Source organism: Hemicordylus capensis, chromosome 4 (genome assembly GCF_027244095.1).
Source record: "Hemicordylus capensis ecotype Gifberg chromosome 4, rHemCap1.1.pri, whole genome shotgun sequence".
Taxonomy (NCBI): Eukaryota; Metazoa; Chordata; class Lepidosauria; order Squamata; family Cordylidae; genus Hemicordylus; species Hemicordylus capensis.
Genome location: NC_069660.1, coordinates 262,918,671 through 262,945,112, shown reverse-complemented (window position 1 = coordinate 262,945,112; position 26,442 = coordinate 262,918,671). Strand labels below are relative to the sequence as shown.

The following is a 26,442-nucleotide window of genomic DNA, read 5'->3' as shown; positions in this document are numbered from 1 at the left end:
TATAGATTCTCCAGGCGTTTTGATGTTGGAGCTGAAGTATGTAAAGTTTGCCATGCAGATTTGGCAGCTGTAGAAATAACCAGTAACATGGGGAGGTGTACTGGTTGGGTTGGCTGTAGAGTTGAGGAAATTATAAACCAGTCCTCTACATCAAGGTCTTGTTTCTTTAGCTCTAAGCACAGAGCCAATGCCATTTCGGAGATTTGCCGATGATACCAGCACATTTCTTCGTTAGGTGAAACCTTATCTGAAGGCACCACCTTGAGAGGTGGATCTTCAGGGTAATCAGAATAAGTCATGGTTGAAGTCGAAGAATCAGAATTATATGTCAACCCACAGTGTAAGGTGTAGTAGAGGCAGGAGCCTTCTTTTTGTATACCGTTTAGAGTGGTGGAGGAAGTGGTATCAAGTGTAGTTTGTGTTGGATGGCTCTTGAGAGGTTGGAATATCTCTGCAGTTTGAGTAGAGATACAGGAAAGACCTGACACTTCGGTACTGCGTCTGTTTTGACAACAGGAGAGGTAATCTGCGTCGACATCAAAGCCATAACCTGGGTAGGTGTTGGGGTGACTTGCATCGATTTTGAGAACAATGATGTAATCTGGATCAGTAACCCCTGCTTAACTTGGCAAATGTGGTGATTCTGAGCCATTTTTGGGAGGGTGGTATAGAAATCAAATAACTAACTTTGGAGGAGGAGCGACTTGAGTGGCTGTTGGAACCATCGACGTTGACAGTCGACATCGAGCCTTCAAAAATTTGTAGTCTTGGTAGTAGGAAGGGAGACCAGCGGAACGAAATCATGTAGTATCTCCTGCTGCTCCTTCAGGAAGCAAACTTTGCAAGATCATGTAATCTCTGGCTACCCTCCAGATGTGTAGGCTGGTAGATTGTGTTGACAATGCCGTCATCTTCGGCATCGGGTCTGTGACCTAAAAATCTGTAGAAACTGGCACTTGAAGGGGTACTTTTGCTGGAGTCCAACAAATTTAACAGTCTTTGGGTATTGCCCAGCTCCGGACTAGCCTGCAAATCATCATCCTTGACACTGACACTGAACGAAACGTATGAAGGACAGGAGGCCTGGGTAATTGTGTGTGCTGCTGGTGAAGGTGTCTGCTTGGGTGTCGCAGCTGGCGAAAGAGTGTGCTTTTGACGTCGAAGGGTCGGTGTAGACTTTGAAGCCGAGGGTAAATCTCAGCACAGATCTGTCCCCACAATTAGGACATCAGGGGACACAGGATGAGTCTGAAGTGTCCCGGAAGTTGACTGAAGTGTTGTTGGGGAAGGTGTAGTACGGGATGCAGGTTCTGCGGCAGTTTTTGAACTCTTTTCTCAGTGCTCCTTATGCAGAGGTGCTCCTTCTGCATTGGAGGCTCAGTGTTGACATTTATGTTTCTCGCAATGGCTCAACTCTGCAGGAGGCTTTGGTGCCTTAAACATGTTGAGAGGAGTACTCTTAGACGCCTGGGCCGAGGATTTAAGACTGCACAGCGGCAGTCCTCGACACCAACGTCAATACTGTGCTCAATATGGACTTTGACACTGTGCCCGATGTCGAAGGTTTGTGGGATGCTGGTATTGGAGTATCCAGACGAAGTGCTTCATCATAAAGAGCTGCCCTCAGTTGAAGACCTCCGTTTTTCCTTGTCTGATGCGAGAAAGTTAAGCAGATCTTATATGTAGAAGTATTATGGTCTTAGCTCAAACAGGGTAAACGCAACTCATGACTGTCAGCTGACGGAAGCTTAGCATTGCAGTTGACGCAATGTTTAAAAGTTTTCTTTTTATTCATAGTGGGAAATATGAAATTTAAGTATACTCAAGTGAAAGATCAGGTCTGAGTCCAGTCCGTACGTCGTAATCAAGAAATCAATTATTATTTCACCAAGTTGTAAGGATTTAGAAATAAGAACTGTTTAGTCCAGTCCAAAGTGGAACACGATAAACTAATATATTTTCTTATTCTTTTCTCACAGGAAAAATCGTTCCGAGGATCTCTGTGTCCGAGGTATCAACACAATGGCGGTCAGAAAGGAACTAAGGTGAAATTGCTAGCCTGTCCAAATTGAACAGATGCATCACATTCAAGGGGCGGGGGCTGAGCGCTTTGAGGAGTTAGTCAATCCTGCCTGAATGGCCCCGCGCAGGCGCAGAACCCATTCTTATGGCTGCAACGGACCACGATCCAGACCCATGGCAATTCTGGCTTCCATTCTACAGGCTCAAATGCTCAAACTATGTGATTAGGATGCAGTTATAATTTTTGTGGCCATTCCACAGCTCATGAAGACAATGGCATCTTCTAACTTGTGAGGACTACAATGATAACTGTAATGGAAGATATATGAGAAACATGCAAAAAGAGCAAGTGGTATACAGTGTAACTATAATCCAGCCTTGCATACACAGCTTAAGTTCTCCCATACTACATGACAGGAAAATGAGACCTTGTGCTCATCTAATAGCATTTGCCACAGCAATTTGAGCTCCGTGCATATTAGGTTTTGATGATGCATGTCCATTATGAGTTACTAACAACATCAGCTACAAATATTCTGCATAGCATTCAAGCACATTTTACTTACCCATAAACCAAGAGATTCTTTTCTACCCGAAAACATTCACTTCTTGCATAACCCTGGGATTTATCCTGTGGCCTACGGGGTTTTATATTGGGCTTTTCTTCAGAATCACTTTCCAGGTCTGAAAATTCCATCAGTTCATCGTCTTTGACTGCACTGTATAGTCTAGTTTGCTTCCTTACCCTTGGAGTATCAATAACTAGGTTGTTCTAAAACAAAAATAAAATAATATAATTTCTGTGTTTTTTTACATGATATGTTAGCAATTTATAAACTGGATAGTTTAAATCTCTCACCCTTCCATTTAAGGCATCAATGTCCAACTCAGCTTTTTTTGCCCACTTTTGCCAGAAGTTAGGATCATCCAAAGAAATGTCTGTTCTGTTACCAGATGCTACAAAACTAGCCTATAACATAAACATGTATATTGATTAAAGATCACAATTTACATTAACACAACAGAAAATATTTTTCTTTATTTATTCACCTTATTTAGTTTTTAAATCAACTGTAATGATAGTTTAGTTTAAGCAAAGGACTGGTGGTTCTGCATCAGAAGACCCAGGGAATTCACTGAAAGTGATCACATTGCAGTGCTGCTGTGGTATGTTCAAGTGGGGATGCTAAGCCCAATGATGAAATGGAATATCCCTGAATGCCAGATATAAGGAAGTGTCTGAGTGCTGGATAAGTGTGCATAGGTTTTCTCAAATTATACTATTATTTGGAAAAAACACCTTGGTACACAGTTTTGGATAAATCTGTGTGGCAACTGACTGAACTAAGAGACGGTGTTTTCGTAGCTTCTGTACTATCACACACAAAGCAGCCAGTATTGGGGCAGCAGAAGTGACTACTTTCATGTCATTTTTACTGTCTCAAAACTGCTGTATCTCTAACACATTTATTAATAATGGGCACATTTCTTCTAGGCCACAAAGAAAACAAATCTATTATATGGCATATAGTGTTCTGGTCAAAGACATAACACGCAGGACTCCTGCATACTAGCATGAATACAACCTACTGATGTGTCCTAAAGAATGGAGTTATAGCTGCTCATATAACTGAGATATCCATTTTTGGTAAATACAGAGACATTTGTGCCTGCTTTAAAATGAATGTAGTCTCTCAAACAATTTATAGCTCTTGCTCCTTCTACAATTCTAGATCTGTCTCCTAAAGAGTTCATGGAGATTTAGCACAGGGGGCCTGGCTTTCATGCTGCATTTATGGAAAACCAGTTCTGTGGGACTGAGATAAACAGACTCAGTTCTGGATTCTGCTTTGGCACCTTAGGTCATGCTTGGGGTTTAAGGGTCAATGATAACAAGTGCTAACACTGTAAAGATTATTTAGTTCAGACTTCAATGTTTGCTGCTAAATTATCAACTTTAACACTCACCTTTGCAAACGTAGAGCCTTTCCCCTCGGATTCAATTGTTATTGTGTGTGTCCGCCTCAAAAGAATCTGATCAATATCTTCCTCACAAAATTTGGAGCCTTCATCTTCTTCATCCATTAGAGCACCATAAGCCCCTTTCCGCAAAAGATCTTCTATTTCTTTTTTAGAAAGCTGTTGTACCTGTAATTTGTGGTAGTAAGTAGTTGCCCCTTTTAAACTGATATTTCTCATGGAATGCAGAAATACTTATTACTTCCTTCAACAAGTACAACTGGCTTAAACAATATTTTTTAACACACACACCCCGCTCAAAACTTCTAGCAGGTTTGTTTTACCCTAAAATACCCTAAACGGCTTAGGCCCTGGGTATCATCTGGAGAGGTTTGTCTGCAGTTACCGCCATCTTGTCTGGTGGCTACTTGGGAACAGGCGTTCTCCGTTGCTGCCCCTGGACTTTGGAATACGCTCCCTGTTGAAATAAGAGCCTCCCCATCTCTGGCAACTTTTAAAAAGGCACTCAAGACACATTTATTCACCCAGGCTTTTAATTAGATTTATAGTTTTAAATTTTAATGTGGTGTTTTAAATGATTTTAATTGTTTAATTGATTTAATTTTTAAATGATTTTAATTGTAAACCGCCCAGAGATGCAAGTTTTGTGCAGTATAGAAATATGTTAAAAACAAACAAACTTATATTGTATGTGATAAGCCACAAAACTAAATTCTTTTAAGCAAAACTAGAATAGATGAAAAGTGATTGGAAACTTGAGACTTTTTTTTTTAAAAGAGAGAAGAAGAATCAACACATATATACATAAATTCTCACCCCATTGGTAGCATTCTCTCTTCCACTCATGGACTGAAGCACAGCTTTATCAAGACCAAGTTTTAAACTTGCTTTGTCAAACATTTCCCGTTCATAAGAATTCCTTGTTATCAACCTATATATCTTCACCGATTTGCTCTGTCCTATCCTGTGACATCGAGCTTGGGCCTGGAAAGTTACGAAAAAGGATTCAGTTGATGCAGGACAGAAATATAAAGTACATACAAATCTTAGAACAATTCTTAGATCAAATAAAATTTTGGAGGAATGCATATGTATACATTCCAAATTCAGCATACTTTCCCAAGGGACATATTTGCCTCTTGTAATATTACCTACCTGAAGATCATTTTGAGGGTTCCAATCTGAATCAAAGATGATGCAGGTATCAGCAGCAGTAAGATTAATTCCCAAACCACCGGCTCTTGTACACAGTAGAAAAACAAATCTGTCAGAATCAGGCCTGGAAAACCTATCAATAGCTGCTTGACGGAGGTTGCCTCTTACTCTGCCATCAATCCGTTCATATGGATACCTGGAAGGGAACAGAGCATCATTACAAACAGAGCCTAAAGACAAGGAAATACAACCAAGGATTGGGAGTGTGGGAATAAAAAAAATGCTATGCTTAGTTAACGTATAAATAATTGTGCATTTGTTTCCATGTAATCTTTTCAGACTTTTCTTCCTAATAACTTAAAAAATATATCAATCAAGGGTTGAGTGATAAAGGATGACATAGTCATAGAATTGGGAGGTAGCTTTGCAGAACATCTAGTCTAACCTTCTGCTTGATGCATGAAATCCAGAACTAGACCATCCATAACAGATAGTTGTTCAGTCTCTGCTTGGACAGCAAGGAGCAATCCCCCCATCAAGTAATTGGATCAACCAGCATCCATCTACCCCACTTAAGGCAATTAGATCTAGTCCTGCCCTCTGGGGCAGCAGAGAACAAGTCTTTTCCCTCTTCTATGTGATAGCCTTTCAGGTACTTATAGAGTGCTATTTTGTCCTCCTCAGTCATGTCTTCTCCAGCCTAAACATACTCAGTTCCTTTAACCTTTCCTCATATGCTTGCTTATTTACGGCCCTCCTTTGAACTTGTTCCAATCTGTCTACACCCTCCTTAACGTGTGATGCTCAGAACTGGACACATGACTCCAGATGAGGTCTGACTAGCGCGCAATCAAATGAAACTAGTACTTTTTGTGATTCTATTAAAGTAGTCTAAAATCATGTTAGTTCTTTTTCAGCTGCACCATACTGCCAACTCTATGTCATATGTTCATATTTCACCATCCTTACTAAGCAGATGACTTATCATTTCCTTTCTCTTTTTACTGTGATTCTGAGAACATTCAGACATTACTATTAGCAAGCCAACTATCCCCCATGCCAAACTCGTGCATCTGTTTTTAACCCCTTTCCCCCTAAATGCAGAACTTTGCATTGGTTGCTGAATTTTGTTAGTTGCAGCCCAATTTTCCATTCTGTCAAAGTAATTTTGAATTATAGTCCTGTTTTTTGAGATGCTAGTTAACTCACCAAGCTTTGTGTCATTTGAGTAATCTAGTAAGTTACAGGAAAGGAAACAAACACACTGCAGGTCACTGCTGCCAATCTTCTTACCATTTGTTAATGTCTGACCTCTGTCTCTACATATTATATGTCGTGGCCTTTCCTTCCTGCTTCCTTATTACTTGAAAGTTGCCTGAGATTCAGAAGACGATTTGACCCAATAGTGTGAGCGAGCACAAGTGGCATGGCAAGAAGCCAAGCAAGCTCGTAGTGAGCTCACTGAGACTTGGGTGAGCTCTCACTTTTAGCAGAGGCTGCTGGGAGAATATGCAGATGAAATGCTACTTCCCCAGACCTGGGCCCTCTGGTGGGGTGGCAAGAAGTCAAAGCCCTGGTAAACTCATAGTCTCTGGGGAGACTTCAGCAGAGGTTGCTGAAGAATATGAAGAGTTGCTATCTTTCCAGATGTGCAGAAAAACAAATGAAATTGACAGGGCAAGCAGTTACACAGAAGGCCCTCGCTTATTCTCATTTGTTGTGTTTAGGAGAAAATGCTTCAGAATCGCATGGACAGGAAGGTAGAATATACCCTTGCATTAGCTTGGAATACAATAGTAAAACTGTTATCCAAGTAATTTTTATTGCAGAGTGTGTCTTCATCCCAACAGAAACCTACCTTCATAATGAGTTCCAACCTCATTATGTAAAAAACAGTTGTCATATCTAACCATAAGTAAAAAGGTGGTCTGAAATGCTTGCGAGCAAAAGATAACAATACAATTTATTGCTATATTGTGCGTGTACCTTTTTCTCAATTCATAATGTAAAGTACCTGTATTTTATTGTTTTCTCTCTTAGTAATACAGGTTAAATACTTGATAGCACACTAAATAACTGCTATTTCCTATAATGGGATTATACTGTTGTTCTCACCGTCTCTGAATGAGGTAGTCTTCCAGTATGTCCAAGCAGCGCACCATCTGGGAAAAGATAAGCACCCTGTGGCCACCAGCCTTCAATTTTGGCAGCAACTTGTCAATCAGTACTAGCTTGCCAGCAGCCTGGATCATTGCCTGGAGCTGAAAATCTGGAGAGTCGGGATTGTGTGTTTCTTTAAACTCTTCCAAAATTTTCTCTTCAGCACCTGCAGAGATTGGACAGCAATATGTGGATACTCTGAAGGTTTTATTAATAAAACCAAAAGCTTGCCTCTAGTTCCCTATACAAGCTCTAAGAGTTTTATATATGAAGAAATATTTACATAGCTGCATTTGCTTAGCTAAAAATAACATGGGAAACATAGAAGCCCAAATGAACAATAAAATCAAAGCTTCCAGCAAACAAGTTTCACAACACCACAGAGGTGCCAAGCCAGAAGTCATAACAAATTAGGAGGGCAGAGAGTGATTGAATAATTAATTAGTAAATTGGAGACAAAGATAATAACTAACAGCCAGGTGGAAAGATGTAGTGACAAAACTAATTCCTTTTCAAAAATGGTCTTCAAAATATATCACTATTAACAGTCAAGAGTTCAATAGTAGTAGCTCATTACAGTACCTGCATTCTGATAAGATACACTTTCTAATTTGAATATTCTTAACTTCTACAAAGCAGGGTATTATGAGGAAAAGTGAATACTTGTTAGCCCACAATGACAGTGGGAATATCCCCATGAGAAAAGCCAATAGCCACAACATAGGCAAATAGGAGTAACAGAGACAGAACTCGTGGCAGCTTCACCAATTCACTAATTATGAAAGAGTCCCTCACTGGAATGCAGCCAAAATCTTAGTAGTGGTGGTGAAGATGGGATATATGGTGGAGGTGATGGGGTGGGGGCTAAGCTGAAATTAAAAATTCGACTCTTAAGGTTCACCTTAGAATAGCTGGTTTTGTTTAAGCTACTGTATACAATTTGATACCAAACTTCTACAGGATTAATAAAAAGCAGCATAACTTTAAAATGTCACTCACAGCTCAGCTGACAATAAATGACAATAAAAGTTTAAATGCCACATATGTAGCAGCATGTGATTTGAACTATATGCAGTGTTAAACATTCTAACTCATACAAAGTTAGAACTATCATGCTTCTTGCAATGGGCTTATGGTACACATTGTAGGATGCTTATCTGCAATCCCTATTGAGTTTAATCACTTGTTTACTTTTTTATTATGAAAACAGAAGATATGTACAAAACTAAAATACAGATATACAGAATGCTCTCTCTCGCTCTCTCTCATATAATTTACACAATACCACTAGACACTTTTGCAACTTAATGACTATTTGAGATATCAACAAATTTTCTGTATGTTTGGAATCCTTGGTATTTTTGGTATGCTAAAAAATTATGAACTTCTTCCACTGCAATTTAAACAAACACACTTACAGCATTATCCTAACTTGACCTTGCTCTCAAGATCTGTGTGAATTTCCTCAGCAGTATTACATGTTAGATTCTCTTACAAAGTTTCTCTATTTATGGCAACTCTAGTTTTCCTAATATTTGGCAATTAACATGTGGGCACCCACCAGGATATTCTCACTCTATTGGTTTTACTTAAGTGATATAGTCGAGATTTTAAACAATGAAGATTGAGTAGTCTTGAAGACATAGTTACCAGTAATTGCTCAAACTGTTTCTAAAACTTTGGTTTATTTATTTTATTTGTATTTATTTAATATGTATACTACCCATCCTAAAACAACTCGGGGCAGCTCACAATAAAAAATAAAACCATTTAAAATATTAATATAAAACATAAAATAAAAGCAGTTAAAATACTAACATAAAAATAGCTTTTGAGTTTAAGGACGTCTTTGCTTAAACCAACTATCCTAGTTAGTGTCCAAGTCCACAAATACAGGAGGACCTTGTTACTCATGGGTCCAGCACTCACGATTTCACGTATCTGTGTTTGGATAATAGGCATCTGACTTTGGTATACACGATAAAAAACCGGGGGGGGGGGGTTTAAAACCTGTGTATCCATGGGTTGGGTGTGACCAGAAATGACCTCGGAGGTCATTTCTGGCTACCATCTTGAGTTTGCCTGTGATCAGGAGGCATTTTATGGCTCATTTAAAAAACAAACAAACCCAAACCCCATGATTTTTGACCGATTTTTTCCTCTTGGGTGGGGATTGCTAGAATGCAGGGGACCCACTGAGCACGGTTAGGGCCCTTAATTTTGTGTTTTTTTCATTGATTTTTGCCCATTTCCCTGCCCTTTTGAACCTAACCCCCGGATTCCCATTGCCCCAATGCCTCAGTATTCGCGGTTCCAGTATCCATGGCACTAGCCCAGAATGGAACCCCCACGAATACTAAGGTTTCCTTGTATTGCTCATGCTCACAATTATATTTTGTGGGGCTTTAGACAATTATAATTGCTTAAGAACCACATGCGTATATGCAGCACATGCTTTACAGTGACTCAGTAAAACTTCATTCCATTTCAAGAGATAACACATATAAGGTACACTTTTCTCATCAGACTAATGACATCCTAAGGTAACAGGAAGCATCTCAGTGAGATGGTGGTATCTGGGGGTCCTGAAGCCAGCATTACTTCTAGATGGGCAGGTAGCCACTGTCAATCACCCATGCACTGGGCACATCTAGCCTTGACTACTGTAACATGTTTTATGTGTTATATGCAATACTAAGCTAGATGGACTGATTTAGTATAAGGCAGCTTCCTTTGTACCTGCACATTGTCCGCTATTGAGGCTGGCAGTGAAAGAGTAGCAGTATCTTACAAGTCCTTCCCCCAAAGGCTTGGATGGCCTCCTCATTCAATGTTACTGATTTTCTTCTGTTGTGCTGTGATTTTAATTGGTTTAATCATTGTATTTTATGTTTAAAGGTGTAAGCTACTTTGAGTAAGGGAGAATTATTTATTTTATATGCCAAAAATTGTTTTCAGGATATTTCAATCTTTCCTTTCCACTTTGCTCAGAGTGTCAAATTAGCTTCACAACAGCCTTGCAAGACAAGTTCGACTGAGAGATGCAACTTGTCCAGTGAGTTTCATGGTTGAACTTGTTTCCCCCTCTACAATCCCCAAACTCCACCCATCCACCACAGTGGCTGGGGAAGCATATGTGCAACATATACTTGAGAAGAGCTGCAAAGAAAAATGGAGTGCTCTAGCTTGTCTGATTAGCTCAGAGCTCACACAACCTACACTTACTTTGTTTTGAGAAGAATGGAAAGAGCCTATGCTGACAAGTTTAACCAATCAGGTATCTTCAACTATAACATTTCCATCACATAAAATCATAATTCAAAAGGCACAGCAAAAATCTGGTTCTAATTGTTCAGATGTTTGCATTTAATTTTACTAAGAAGTATTGCCTATAAAAAGACAAACTGATGTAGAGCATCTTGCTTACACTAGCCTCAATATGGAATTCTGACAATTTTCTAGCCATTAGTTTTTATAGTATCAACAGAGTTGATAAAAAATCTTTGCTATGACATTAATATGTTTCTCTACAGAGCAGGAAAGCAGAGTTATGGCATACTTAATCTTGAATTACAATTAATCAAGGCTTGCACTAAGTACAAAGATGTTAATTATTGATCTGCAAGATAAAACAAACCCCAGATATGGAAAGCAAGAATGTGCCTGCTAGAATTTTGAAACTTCCTACTCTTGAAGGAAAGTGAACATTTTCTGTCTTATTCATTTCTATGATAAAAATAGGTATAACTCAGACTGAAAGATCAGCGAAAAAGAAATTCTGGCATAGGCTCCCACAGCAAAGTTCAAAACCATTCAAAGTAATCTTTTTTTACTTAACAGAACCTTTTAAACAATGATCAATTTAAGGTAACAACAGCCAATCTCCTTAACATTATTTTGAGTTCTATAGCACTTTTAATGTGCAACAGGCTTTACAACTCTTATTCCTAAGTCATCCAAAGCAGGCCTGCAGGAATAAAATCATTTAATAGCACCAAAGTAGTGTTACTAGCCAGTCCCCACCACTGTTCCCTCTAAGGTGTGCGTGCTCACATGTTGTTGTTTTTAATGTTCACTCAATTAATTTTAGATCCTGCTCAGGTTGAATCAGGAAGGCCCCATTCTGAATGCACGTGTACACACACTGCCTGGATACTACTGCCCAGAACAAACCTCATTCTGCACAGAGATGAAAAAAAATTAGAGGGACCACTGGTCTCCACCCCTCACTTCTATAGGCCCGCTCAGATTAGCAGCAGCAGAGGCAGCATTAAGTGTCTCTTGGCATTAAGCTCAAAGGATAGTTGCATCTTTCCTGAATGAATTTTAACATTGCAGTTTTCGGGGGGGTGGCGGCGATGTAGTAGCAGTTGGGTGGGGGCTTGTCCATAAACTCCTGCATCACTGCTGTCCACAGTTCAGCTTGATGGTAGGCCTAAAGGGAATGGGAAAGAAAAAAAGCTCTTCTTTCCCTACCCATTGCTCAAACATCACTAGAAGGCAGGCAGTTCCAGGCTATGGAAAGGTGCACTCCTCTTGGGGGCCTGAAATTCATTACTAGATTTTGTTGCAGGTCCCATGAATAACAAAGTGGGGGGCTGCGTGCCAATCAGTATTGCAGCAAAACAGGGCAACACAGATAGGGTTTTTGAATACCTGGGATACCCCTGGGCATTTAAAAAACAAACAAACCATTAAAAGGTGCCAGTGTCATGTAGCGGTTAGAACACTGGACTAGGACCGGTGAGACCAGAGTTCAAATCCCCATTCAGCCATGAAATTCACTGGGTGGCTCAGCCAGTCACTTAACTCTCAGCCTAACCTACTTCACTGGCTTGTTGTGGGAATAAAAATAATCAGGTACACTGCTCTGGGCTCTTTGGAGAAAAAGAGGAATATAAATGTAATTTTTAAAAACAAACAAACAAGAACTCTAGCAGCACGACAGCAGAGCGCAAACAAGATCTCAGGGTGCCAGTTTATTTTCAGCTGGTAGCATATGTGTGGGTGTGGGAAATGGGTGCCATCACCCTCCAAGAAAACACTTTTTGAGAGAGAGAGAGATTGATTCCCCCTACCAACTTTGCAATGCCTGGACCAATATGAAGCAAATTTGCTACAGCTGCAAGGACACATGGGGATACCTCAGCTGCAGGGACACATAGGGGCGTAGTTCGCAATGATGTCATCCACCTGATTCAAGATGGTAGATGCATGAATGTTTGAGGTGCAAATGGGCTAACTTCTGGACCACCTAACCAATTTGAAACAAATTTGCTACAGCTGTAGTGAGTGTTACATAGGGACACCTATGTAGTTTGTGATGATGTTATCCAACCCAGTTCAAGATGGCAGATGCATAAACCTTCCAGGCACAAGTGGGCTAACCAACCACCTAACCAATTTGAACCAAATTTGGAGCAGTTGTAGGGACATAAAGGGACACCTCAATGGCATAGTTTGTGATGATGTCATCCACTCCAATTCAAGATGGCAGACGCGTGAACATTTGAAGCACAAGTGGGCTAACTTGTGAACTGCCTAACATCTGGACCAAATTTAGTCTATCTGAAGGGATAGTGAAAGGAAAATAGGCAGATTAGTTATCAGAACTACTTGTTTTCTATCTAGATTGCATATCCCCCAGGCCATTTAAACTACGAAAGGGCAGTGATCCTTACAGAAGGGCATGGATGCTGGGGCCTGATGGTGCACAGCCCTTGACCTCAATTCTCCCCAAAACTCTGTACACCACAGCACCGTTCTCTCTAAAGTGTGCACACGTGCGTGCGCTCACAAGTTTTCTGATGTCCGCTCAATGAATTATAGATCCCCACTCTGAATGCATCTGCACACACAGTGCCTTGATACTGCCGCCCAGAACAAAATTCATTCCACACAGGGACGAAAAAAATTAGAGGGACCACTGCACCACAGGCAGTGACTTCCTCTTTTTATGTTCTGTACTGGAAGGTTGAGGAATGATTCTCCCAGTGTTATATCTGAGCTCTACAATGCTACTGCCCTACACTGGGGGAGGGGAGGTCCCTCTGAACATTACTCCCCCATTCTTCATGAGTTTCCAGCGAGTTTTCAAGCTGCCCTGTATTAAATGAAGAAAGACAACAACTAAGAGAAAAACACAATTACAACCTATAAGATGGTTTCTTCTGTCTAAATTGCATATCTCTCAGGCCATTTAAGCTGCGAGAGGGCAGGCCACAACACAATTTCTGACCAGAACATGGTTTCTGCTGCTCTAAACTAAGTAATGCTAGCACTATTCCATTGTTCTGAGCACTGCTCTGACCTGTATACCTTTTCCCCTTTACAATCCTGGGTACTACACTCCAATCCTCTCTCTCTCTCATATTTCTATACCACCTGATATGTTCATCTCTAGGCTACTACCCTTGTGGTTCCGCCAAAACTGTTTTATATTAAAAGCTGACCTATATCCCAAAAGGGCAAGCTGCAGTCCCCATTTACTATAGAGAAGCCTGACACAGAACTTGGTCTCTATGCTGGCTGTGGCCTGCAAACATAGGCTCAGCAATGGAGATATTAGGGGAAACATGACGCTTCCAGGAGATGCTGGGCATCTTATGTGAGTAAGATTCTGACACCAGACCCAGCAATTACACAGCAACAACAGGAACTCATGAAAATAACAGGATGGGAATGGCAGATAAAGGCTGCTAGCTGCTTTATTTTTTCCAGCAGGGAAGGTTTGGGTCCTGAGACTGCCATGCAGTTCCTGCTTGGCTGCACAACAGTTTATTTTTTCCTCCACTATGTCCATCACAGCATGAAGAAGTCACACCACATCTTCTAGCACCTCAGTCAGTCACTGGACAGATTCAGGTGTTTGGCAAAAAGCTTTGCACTATGTTCCTGAGCCTCAGAAGTACATGCTCGCTCATCCTCTTCCTTTGCTTGAGTCAGGAGAATTCCACTTCCAATTATGATTAGCAAGAAGCCACAATTGGTCATGTTGTCACAGTACTTGAAATAATCCTAGGTTTGAAGTTAGTTTCAGATCTGGGTTTATATCTGATTGACATCCAGACTAAAGATGTGCCCCTTGCAGTCAGAGATTGGAGGCACAGGCAGCTATAGAGGGTAGAGGGGAATGACTGAAAATTGGTCCCACCCCACATAATGGGAAACTCTTTTTCACTGGAATTTTTAGTCTGGAAGTTGGCCCTGTGGTTAGAGTAAACCAAGACCAGTCTGTTCAGAAGACATAACTGATCCCGGTTTCTTTCTAGCTGCAATCAGAAGTAGTATTCTTCCAATTCTTGTGAGCAGGGGCTGAGCCAAAACTGAATGGAGGAAAGGGTGCCAGCTGGCTGGCAGCTTTTTCTTTGTATGTGGGAGATGGGGTGGCAGTGCAGGCAGGGGCCCATCTTCACTTTTAGTCTCAGGGCCCACTCTAGCCTTGCTAGGCCCCTGCTTTTGAGGGAATGCATGTTCCTGAAGCCCAGGGACAATGCATGAAGCCAAAGTTTAACCTTGGCATTGTGTGACGTTCAAATCTGCCCAAAAGTCTCTGATGCAGAAGATCCACAAAGCAGGTTCCCAAAGCCCTTAATCTTGCATATCTAGAAATTGTTGTGGAGCTCTAAACTAGTTCTCTAGCAACTCTTTTCTGGCTTTGTGCCCTGAGCAAGGGTTAGGTGGTGTTACCTGGTGAGTGAAACCACTACACCATTCTAACATGCAAAATGAAAATGTGTAATAAATATTAAGGTTAGTACATAACTGACATGCTTCCTAATTTTTTCTCATCCAATGCCAAACTTTCTCCTCTGATCATTAAATATATATATATATATATATGAAAAAGTCAGGCCTACCATTTATAAGGTATGGATGATTGCAGCACTTTCGTAATTCCATCATAGTGTTTAAGAGATTAGGTACATTCGCCTGGCCACCACCTTTTGACAGAAAGGTGAAATTCTTTTCTAGAATAGCTCTGTAGTATTTCTTCTGAATGTTTGTCAATTCAACCTCAATGATAGTTTCTTCCTTGGGAGCCAGGTTCTTTTCCACATCTTCTTTGAGGCGTCTCAGCATCATTGGCTTAAGGATAGCTTGGAGTTTTTGCACCTAGGACATATTCTTTAGTTAAAAAACTGCTTATATTATGAATGAAGTAAAAATACTCAATTTCTTATTGTTTTATAAACCTCCTTATACTGAACCTCAGTCATACATCATTCTCCATTATGTTACAACTCTAAGCCTATTATGGAAATTTTCATAACTTTATAAACTATCCATCTGTATGGGCACTATCGATAGTGTGTCATGAACTGTCTCTAATTAAATGACCTTTCACACTTAAGTATTTAGATTAGCCTTAAGCTATGTCAGAGAACTGTAGTATATGGGGTTTCAATCCAGAGTGTATTGGCTTTACATGAAAAGTGATTCTAAGGAGCATAGCTTTTAATTTAGTTATCTCAGCCATAACAAACTGCCCAGAGCCAGGTGAGCTACTAAAAAGGAACCTACCTCTGCCTTTGAATATACCCCCCTTTTGTAACCTAAATTTTCTCATGACTATACAGAATTCATAACTTAGAGAAATCCATCAGCATTCCTTTCCTTTCCCCCACAATCCTCATTTTTGAGGTACAGGGAACAAACAGGTAGCATTGCATAAACATCTTTTTAAAAATTTATTTTTATTTTTAAATGTTTCAGGTGCAAGGGTTATTTATAGGTAAGGTGGCCATCATTTCTAGGCCTAACTAAATCAACTGACAAATAAGGGGAGTTTTTCTTAATATTCATGACAACTGTACACAAAACACAATCTTTTAAACAAAAACAGAATACTAAAACCTACTTAAAACCTAGAACTAGGGCTGCCACAGAAGAAGAGCTATTAATTTGCTTCTAGAGTTGCCACTTTTCAATAAGTTTTCACTGTACAAGTTTTAATCAATTAATCATGTAAATATCAATCATGTATATATTAATCAAGTAAAAATTATCATTCTGAAGAAAAAGGCATATTTCTTTTGCTTTTAGATTTTGCATACTTGCAAGCACTATTCCCTGTTGTACCAGAGAGGGTGAAATGGGTAGCATCTACCCAGAGATTTTGAAAGTATATGTCTTAATCTTTATTTGAAATCTACCATCTGATCAGGACACCTTTGTAAACAACCCAACATTAGTCACCTAATGCTATAAGAGGTGTCTTATAGGCACATTCAGATAAACGCCCAAGTAAATAGGAGAGGAGAGCTGGTCTTGTGGTAACAAGCATGACTGGTCCCCATAGCTAAGCATGGTCTGCCCTGGTTGCATCTGAATGGGAGACTTGATGTGTGAGCACTGGAAGATATTCCCCTCAGGGGATGGAGCCACTCTGGGAAAAGCAGAAGGTTTCAAGTTCCCTCCCTGGCTTCTCTAAGATAGGGCTGAGAGAGATTCCTGCCTGCAACCTTGGAGAAGCCTCTGCCAGTCTGTGAAGACAATACTGAGCTAGATAGACCAATGGTCTGACTCAGTATATGGCAGTTTCCTATGTTTCCTAAATGAAAAGGGGGTTATCTGAGAGCCAGCGTGGTGTAGTGGTTAGAGTGCTGGACTAGGACCGGGGATACCAGAGTTCAAATCCCCATTCAGCCATGATACTAGCTGGGTGACTCTGGGCCAGTCCCTTCTCTCTCAGCCTAACCTACTTCAGAGAGTTGTTGTGAGGAGGAACTTAAGTATGTAGTACACCACTCTGGGCTCCTTGGAGGAAGAGCAGGATATAAATTACTACTACTACTACTACTAATAATAATAATAATATAATCCAAAGGGCAGGATTCTTTAGACAGTGAACCCCAAAATACACTCCAACACTTTCTGATTTACTCCCAAGTTGCCAGTGATCCTCAAACTTAAATGGCTGCACCACAGTTACTAAGCAGTACGCTGTCTGGTGAAAGTGTAAAATGGCTCTTGGGACGCAGAGCTAATAGCAACTCATGGTGCCTGTGGCTTTTGTCATGAGAATCTTTCCAAGTCAGTGGCAACAGACCTGCCCTACAAGAGTACTACAAGTCTGTATTCCTTTGTAACATTAAAAAAAGATCATTCAGTGGCATCATTGTCAAGACTCTTAGTAGGCAGGTTCAAAGCATTCACGGCCCATCATACTTGCATTTATATCCTGACTTTCTTTCATAGTGGAACTTTATTATTATTATTCTGAATATTTATACACCACTTTTCAACAAAAGTTCACAAAGCAGTTTACATAGAGCATAAGGCACTGCACTTTAGCTAACATGCCAAGGAACGTCAGGTTGCTTACCTATAACTTGGGTTCTTCTAGTGGTCATCTCTGCTTTTACACGAATGGGCTTTGCACCTGTTCAGAGACTTCGGAGTTTCTCCAAGCTCAAATTCTCTCCAGCTCAGTTGGGTTGTAGTCCCTCCACTTTGGCGATGTGTGCATGTCCCTGTGATCCCCTGCTCAGTATCTGAGGATGGCGACCTAGAGGAGAAAACTGAAGAGGCGAGGATGGGCAGGTGGGCGTGTAAGAGCACAGATGACCACTAGAAGAACCCAAGTTACAGATAAGCAACAGATAAGTTCGACGTGGTCTCTGTGCTTTACACGAATGGGAGCATGACAAGCTGCATCCTTCTTAACTGGAGGTTGGTATTCAGGTGAAGAGTGATTGCAGGATGGCAGTGCCGAAGGCCGCATCTTTTCTGCAGTATACATCCAGGGCATAATGGTGCATAAAGGAATGTGGTGTCACCCAAGCAGCTGCCTGGCAAATGACGTCAAGAAGAACTGCCCTGTTGAAGGCCATGAAGGTAGCCACTGCTTTAGTCAAGTGATCTTTGAGGGAGGAAGGTATATCTTTTTTGGCAATCTGGTAGCAGAGTTAAATAGTCCTGACTATCCATCTAGAGATAGTCTGAGTGGAAATCTAGCTGCCCTTATTAGGACCGGAGTGGGCAACAAACAGAGACTGTGAAAGTCACCAAGATGAGGTGCAATGAACATAAAAGGCCAAAGCTCTGCAGACATCTAGGGAATGAAGATGACGTTGGGCAGAATCTGTGGGATTATGGAAGAACCCTAGCAAGGTGAGTGGCTGAGAGCGGTGAAAAGAGCAGACTACTTTAGACAAGGATGACACATCAGGCTTTAGTACTATTTTGTCCTTGTGAAAGGTAAGGTGGGGGCATCCATCCCAAGGGCCCTAAATTTGCTACCAGAGGAAACACCTATCTTGTGGTTGGATAGTGAGATGGTAATACACATCTTTGAGGTCTTGAGGTCTAAAGATACGAACCACATGTTCTTTTGTAAGAGGTTCAGAATGGTAGGGATGGTAACCATGTGGAACTGTTTGTAGGTTATGGAGAGGTTGAGAAGGCGCAAGTCAAGGATGGGAGAGAGGCCTCTATCCGGTTTGGGAATGGTGAAGTACTGAGAGTGGAATCCCTGGGAAGCGGGGTTGTGGACTAGATCTATTGCTTGTTTGCTGAGTAGTGAGACCACCTCCGACAAGAGAGAGGGGGTAGCTCTGGTAGCGACAGGGAGGTTTGTAAGGGGGTTATTGGTAGAGGATTCCAGTGTGTAGCCAATTCTGATAATTGTCATAATTGCCACGAATTTGATGTAATGTTTTCCGAGGCCTGGAAAAAAGGTGATAAGCAGGTTCCCCACCTGGGCATGGGAATGGAGTCACTGTTTTGGGAAGAAGGTGGATGAAGGTCTAGACTTAGGAGGTTGTGAACGTTGGGGATACGTGGGTCGTTTGTTGTAAGGTTAGTACCGGGTGGATCAAAAGGGCCGGTCTCCCTGGTGAGGTTGGGGAACCGGGAAGGTTGCCTGGTTGCAGTTTCATCTGCCTGGTCTGTATTGTTTTACAGAAGCAGTCTGATAACTCATGGACCATGCGGTATTGTGGAGTCGTTGGACCTTTTGTAAGGTCTCATCTGTCTTTCCCCCAAAGAGTGTGGTTCCGTCAAATGGCAAGTCCTCTACACGGGAGCAGGCGTTATAGGCTAAGGGTGGCCATAACCTTAGAGGCACACTCCACGGAGTGTTTGGATGAGTACAGTTCTTGTTTTACGAGTTCTGCAGCCTCTCGGAGAAAAATCTTAGCTGGCTCCTTCTTGTCTTGTGGAAGGTGGTTCAGAAAAGGAGCTACTCGCTCCCAAAGAAAGTGATTGTATTTGGCATTGTAAGCCTGATAGCTGGTTACTTTAAGGTGGAGTGATGGAATATAGACATCTACCGAAAGTGCCCAACTTCTTGCCCTCTTTGTCTGGTGGGAGAGAGGTCGAGCGGGATCTGTATTTGGAGAGTGATGACTTGACTACTACCGAATTAGGAGTTGGGTGTTGATGTAGGGATTTTCCTTCTTCTTTGTCCTCTGTGTGGATTCTATAGAAAGTCCCCAACCTCTTTGTGGGTTGAGGTAGTGATGAAGGTTTTTCCCAACCAGTTTTGGCAATGTCCATAAGGGAAGTGTTCACAGACAATGAAATGGGGGCACGTGTGTCCGCCTTGATGAGGCTGAAAAGCGGCTCTGGGTCAGACTTATTTTGCTGGGTAAGTGCTATTCCTAGAGATGTGGCCATGAGAGACAGATAGTCTGAGTATTGTCTATAGTCCTCAGATGGGGACCCTGGTTTGGGATCTTTGAAGGCGTCCTGAGGAGACGAGCCTGGTGAGGCAGGGTCAGAAAGAGCGGTTTGATCTTCCTGATCAAGATTACCCGACTCCTCTCCCAAGGCATTCTCTTCATGCTGGATGTCTGGCGGATGTTCAGGTGGCTGTTTGTCTGGAGCCATGGGTTTAGTTGGAGGTGGTTTATCCGAGACAGGCCGTGGTGTCTTAGAGGGAGCCCTGAGTGGTGATGGTGTTAGAGGTCAAAGATTGGCCTGTACGAACGGGAGGTCTGGTAGTCTCATGTAAAGGAGACCTGTCCCTAGATGGTCTATGAGGGTTCAACTGGTCCAGCTGGGAGTGAAAATGGGAAGCCGATGCCCTAGTGGTGTGTTGCCTGCAGCGGGGTGGTGGTGGCGGCGGCTTGTGCAATGTACAGGTTAAAGCAGTGATAAGACCTGCCTTTTGTCCCAGTTCTAGTAGTATTGTGCAATGTATCTAGATTGTTGAGAAACAGGCCAATTGGGAAAAGGTCTAGAATGGCCAACTGCCCTCTGATTAGGTCTAGGGTAAAGCTCTTCTAGCTCAGACCTATAGTCCTCGAAATCAGAGGCTGTATCTCCCTCATAAGGCTGCTCTCTAGGGCCTTCATCAGGATCCAAATGGTCCTCTTGATCACAATCTATATAAACAGGTTGTTTACCTGTAACTGATGATCTGGAGGTGATCTGTTGTATTCATAGGAATGGGTTCTGCCTCTGCACAGGGACCTCAAGGATCAATTATCTAGCTCCTTGTGCCGCCACTAACTGCTGTGCATGAGATGGTGCTACCAATATCCCTTGCAGTTGGGGCGTGTCCTACTCAGTTTCTGGCGGACCGTCAGTTGCTTCTTATGACTATCTTAATGAGCTCTGTCTTGCCCTCACAATGTGGGGAGGTTCGGGCGGGTTTTATGAATACAACGGATCACCTCCAGATCATCAGTTACAGGTAAGCAACCTGTTTATATAGAAGTAGCAGGTGTAGAATACCCTGAAGCGTAATCATCCTGAATTTCCTGGTGTCTACATAACAGTTCAAGTCTCTCAGGTCCATAATTGCTCTTATTCCCCCATCCTTCTTGGGGATTTGAAAATACCGGGAATAAAATCCCTTCATCCTGTCCACCCACTTCTCCTGAGCGATTGCTTGTTTCTCCAGCAATACCTGCACTTCGTCCATCAGTACTTGGGTCGGCCTGGTATAAGTTATACCTTGAAAAGGTGGCAAAGTTTTGAACTCTATTGCATAGCTAGACCTTATAATCTTCAAGACCCACTGATCTGGTGTTATATTTTGCCATGCTTGGGCATGGCTTGCCAGCTTGATGGATGTGCTCACATACACACTACTGGTGTTGTGGGTCCTGGGCCCTAAAACTTGTGGTATCATGAGCAGTTGAAGTAGATGGACCTGCCCATAAAAAAGATTGCTTTGGTTGGTCCTTGCCTTGTCTCTGTCCTCTCTGACGCTAGGTATAGGGCTTGTTGCGTTGGAAAGGCTTATACTGCCTCCTATAACCCCTCTTGTCCTGACTGTATGTGGAACGTCCTTGTTGCCTCCTGTACGTCCGGTTCCGCGACAGCTGGCCCCCTGTAGCAGCCATGAATGTTTTTGCTGTGAATTTTGACTGTTTCCAGGATTGCATGGTCATATCCGTAGTTTCGGCAAAGAGCCCTTTGCCATCAAAAGGTAAATGTTCCACCCTATCTCTTGCTGTAAATTCATGGAATGTAGCCACACATGGCGTTGCAGGGTTATCGCCGTGGTCATTGCCCGAGACTCCATTTCTGCTGCATGCTTAAATGTGCTTAGTAGATGCCTAGTCACAACTATAGTTTTCTCATTAAGTTCTCTTAAAGTTGTCCTGAAAGTCTTCTGGCAACATTGTCGCAGAGTCTTGAAAAAGCACATCCCACAGGTGGTGTACATATCGTGCTAAGCAGGCAGAATAGTTAGCTATTTTAATCGCTAAACTCAATGTGGCATAGACTTTTTGGCCCAACACATCCAGCTTTCTGCCTTCTTTGTCATTAGGCATAGAGTGGTGCTGTCTGCCTTTTGTAGAGGCACATTCTATAACTAAGGAGTTTGGCATCGGATGCTTCATCAGGTAAACGTCGTCTTCCTCCTGCACCCGATACAGCCCTCTCGTTTACGGGAGATAGCCGTCGAAGTTTGTAAAACTTCCCAGGCAGTCTGTGCTGCCTTCGTTATTGCAGGTAGCATGGGCAAGGATACTGGATGAGTGATCTTAGCCCGTGCCATCATATTATAAACTGGGTCTTTCAAATCCAGCTCTGGCTGCTTCAATTTAAGGCCTAGAGCCTTTGCCATCTCACGAATCTGGATGTGATAAGCCTTTAGCTCTTCAGTTGGCGAAACTGAAGTATTCGGGGGCACATCAGCAGGGAGATCTGGCTCTAAAGGCTCCTCTGGGATTGTAGGTCTTCCTCATCAGATTCCGATGTATCAGAAGAATCCGCATCCCCTGAATCCATTACCTCAATTGGTGCAGCTGGCACGTTCTGTCCTCGTCCAACCGTAGTTGCAGCTGCTTTGGGACCTATGGGCACAGTCGTAGCCACATTCGAACAGCGCTGGCTGCTTCTCACCTCCGCTCCAGACAAACATGATGTAGCTTGGCCTGGTATAGTCTTCGCTTGGGCAATCACACTCCTTTCCTGTTGCAGGGACGGTTGCACAAGGCCCGCCTCCTGTTGTGCTTTCCAAATTTTATAATCCACATAATCTACTGGGTAAACCACCAGTGGGGCATGCAAAAAACCACACAAATGAGCCAGTTGGGATGATGAAGGGCGGACAAAATATGGCGAAGACGGGCATACAAATAACGGAGATGGTCCAGTCAATGTCGCCCTATCAGTCATTGGAGGTTTCTGGAATTGCACTGGGCTTGTGGTTGCCAATATCAGATGAATGGGTCTTGGTAACGTAAGCAGATGCATCGGCAACATCAATAGAGTCTTCGGTACCGGCTGGATAGTTGGTGTTCTCGGTACCGACAAGTGTCTGGTGTTGCACTCGACTTCGATTCCAGAGAATCCATGAAACATCAACCCTGCTGGTGTGCTATCCATAGAGTCTAGGAGAGCCAGCAAGTCAGTTCTCGCCTTAGAATCTGCTAATATCTCCTTCTCCGAAATCAAGGTAGTCTTCCGTCCGGTATTCCTGTCGTGGAGTCATGGTGGGTGATACAGGCGGGGTGTGTGCAGGAGTAAGCTCTATTGCCCCGCAATGCTGCTGAAGTTTCTTCAATTCCGAAGCGCCGAAAACCCTAAATGTCGAAGTGCCGCAAGCTCTTGATACTGTGCTCAGCATCGATTCAGTTGGTGTTTGCACCGCAATGCCTGATATCGACGGTGTAACCACCGATCCTGACACCATCGATCCTGACGGCACTGGTAAGCTTGGGCTCTCCATCGACACCGTGACCCACGGTGCCGAAGTGCCCAACACCGTAGAGTCCCAGTCCTCAAAGTCTGATTGCAATGCCGTTAGTGACAGAGTTTGGCTATGGACACACGTCGTCTTTGTCTTCTTTCAGGGCGGTGAAATCTCTGGCTCGTCCTCCGTGGAGGATTTGTGCTTTTGACGCTTGTGCCAGTGGCACTTTCTCTCCACCTCCTCAGACTGCTTGAATTCCTGTGCCTTGGCGGCTTTAGACTGCTGCCTAGCAGAGTCCTCCACAGGAACAACAGGGCCCGGTACCGAGGCACAACCGCAGTACTCAGTTTTTCAGCGTTTGTTTCAAAAAAGACAAGCAGATGTTACATCTCGCTGGGTTATGCTGCTCTCCCAGACACAACAAGCAGGAGTCATGAGTATCCGTTGAGGGCAATTTTGCCTGGCATTCAGAGCAACGTTAAAAAGCTTTTTTTTTTGCTTGTCCTTAGACATAGCCTCAGGCATTCCCCTTGAACAGCGGGAATGAATCATTTTTGTACTTTTAGTATAAGGAGTTTCCTTTGCCAGTTCCGATAAAATAGTCCTGTTCAAAGTTCCGTACGTATTCCGTAATCCGTTCCGAGTCTTTACCAAATAATCCAACAATATCCGAGGAGCTAATCAATCCGAGGTGTAGACGCAACGGCGGTCTAAAAGAAACTGAGTAGGACACGCCCCAACTGCAAGGGATATTGGGAGCATGGTCTCGTGCATGGCAGTTGGAGGTGGCATGAGGAGCTAGCTAATTGGTCCGTGAGGTCCCTGTGCAGGTGCAGAACCCATTCATATGAATGCAACAGATCACGATCTAGATCCTCTGCTTCAGAGGGGTAATTTTGCTAGTCCCCAAACGATTGCTCTTCGAATTCATATTGTTCTTCTTCCTCTAATTCAATAGGAGGCTCTTCCTCCAATTCGAAAGGGAACTTGTATTGGGATCGAGATGACCTTCCTCTTGGTCAGGGATGTATTGGATCAAGGCTGGCGGATCTGCCCAGTGTCCAGATTCATGGCTTGGGTTCAAATCCAATGTTTTCTGGGAAGAGTCTGTCGTGGCTGCAAGTTTACGCTTTTGTGATTTAGAAGACTGTGCCGTCACAAGGGTTCTAGGCATGATGCCCGTAGAACATAGTTTCTTCTTTTTTCTTTTTAGTGACTAAAGCACTCAAACCCAAGGAGCCTGAAGTTTTCTGAGTGGCGGTAGTGGTTGGTACCATGCCGTTCAATCTCGAAGGTGGAATATTTTGAGCCACAGGCTCTGCAGTAGGCTACAAACCCGATAGTAGTAGCAGGCACCACAAGATCTTCCAAGACAGCTTGCATAGTGGCTGGTAAAAAAGCTGACTGTGAAGATTTTAGAGCCTGCTCTCACAGCCAGGTGCGATGGCACGAAGCCCGGTTCTTGCGGGCTCATTTGGAAAATTTAGTGCAAAAGGAGTAGGGCTAAATGTTATGGACCTCGCTGAGGCAGTAAAGGCAATGAATGTGTCTGTCCATAGAGAGGAGTTTAGCCCTACAACAGACACATAGCTTAAAATTAACATTGCTGGCCATATGCGGAGGAGCAAAGGCTGAAAAAGTGAAGCACCCCCACCCCTATCAAGGGATGCAGAGGGAGGGGGAGGGGACCATGAAACAAATACAAATGCTAATGGAGAGAGAGAGAGAGAGAGAGAGAGAGAGAGAGAGAGAGAGAGAGAGAAGTAACAAACTTAACTTAGAATAGGAGGAAGAAAAGTAAAAGAGAGAATAATGATAATAAAAAGGTACTTTTGATTTTGCAGGAGCTCAGAGCAACTGAGAATGAAGCTAGTCTGTCGACAGACGAGGAAAAACTGAGCAGGGGATCACAGGGAAATGTGCACATCATCAAAAGGGAGGGGCTACTGCCCAATTCAGTTGGAGAAAATTTGAGCTTGGAGAAACTCCAACAAGGTTTCTGTGCAGGCGCAAAGCCCATTAGTGTAAAGCACAGAGACCATGTTGAAGAAAGTGGTTTCAGATTAGTTAGTCAAAACACAGAGTAATAAGATTTCTTATTTGTTAGTCAAACTGCCCCAAACTTCTATCTCTGGACAGTTTGCAACATAAAACAGATTAAAATGAAAACCACTTAAAACAATTAAACACAATTTAAAACCACAGTACAGTTAAAAAGCTTGGGTGAAAAAATAAGTCTTTAAAGACTTTTTAAAAATTGTGGTCAAAAGAACGACATTAACAACATTAAGTGGTTCTTAAAGTTCTGAGATAATTGAAAATATTTTTATCCAGGAAAAGAAGATATTGCTGAGTAATTTACCTGTTCTTCAGTTTTTAGATCACCAAATTCCTGCATGAAAGTGGTTTCTGAAGGGAAACGACTTGGTTCCAAGAAATGAAGCAAGCTGAAGAGCTCTTCCACAGTATTTTGTAAAGGAGTACCTGTAAGAAGCACCTTGTGTTCCTGCAGAGAGGGAGTAGCCATGTTAGCTTGCTACAGCAAGAACCTTTCTCTCAGATTTGCCCTGCTGTCTGGATCCCCAGTCTGGATCTTGTGCCTGAGTCTTTTCAGGTGTCTTAGTGTCTGACTACCGGCTTCTTTCTCTGCCAACCCCCCGCAAGGAGTTGGGCTGCTGTGTCTTCCCAGTGTTGCTTACTCTGCTCTGTCTCCGTCTTTCGCAGTTTCTCTTGACCCTTTGTTGTTTGTGACTTGTCTCTGTCAGTCCCTTACCCCTTCTCCCCTCCAGTTAGGCTCCACTGCTCCCATGGGAGCAGCACTCCCCTCCACTGGACTCCTCCATTGGACTCCTATGGGAGTCCAAATGGGTTCGGCTCCCCGGCCCAGGTAGGTCTGGGTCCCCATGTGGTTCTCTACTGTGACCCACACTGTCTTGTTCTCCCAGTGATGTATCCATGTTTGTCTTACTCCCTCCCTCTGATCCTTGGACTGACCCCCAACTCCCTCTATGTCCCCACACCTGTTT

General features: G+C 42.7%; 1 protein-coding gene across 12 annotated transcripts in view; it reads right to left on the bottom strand.

The window, feature by feature from the left end:
* Positions 1-26,442, bottom strand: part of CHD7 (chromodomain helicase DNA binding protein 7) — a 292,592-nt gene that overhangs the window by 37,564 nt on the left and 228,586 nt on the right. For all 12 annotated transcript variants that reach the window (XM_053246208.1, XM_053246203.1, XM_053246209.1 and 9 more), the window contains 8 exons: positions 25,779-25,922; positions 15,177-15,432; positions 7,273-7,483; positions 5,158-5,353; positions 4,819-4,986; positions 3,991-4,170; positions 2,882-2,992; positions 2,589-2,794 (listed from right to left, as the gene is read on the bottom strand). In XM_053246208.1, coding sequence (XP_053102183.1) covers positions 2,589-2,794; positions 2,882-2,992; positions 3,991-4,170; positions 4,819-4,986; positions 5,158-5,353; positions 7,273-7,483; positions 15,177-15,432; positions 25,779-25,922 — 1,472 coding nt within the window. The remainder of the gene's footprint in view (positions 1-2,588; positions 2,795-2,881; positions 2,993-3,990; positions 4,171-4,818; positions 4,987-5,157; positions 5,354-7,272; positions 7,484-15,176; positions 15,433-25,778; positions 25,923-26,442) is intronic.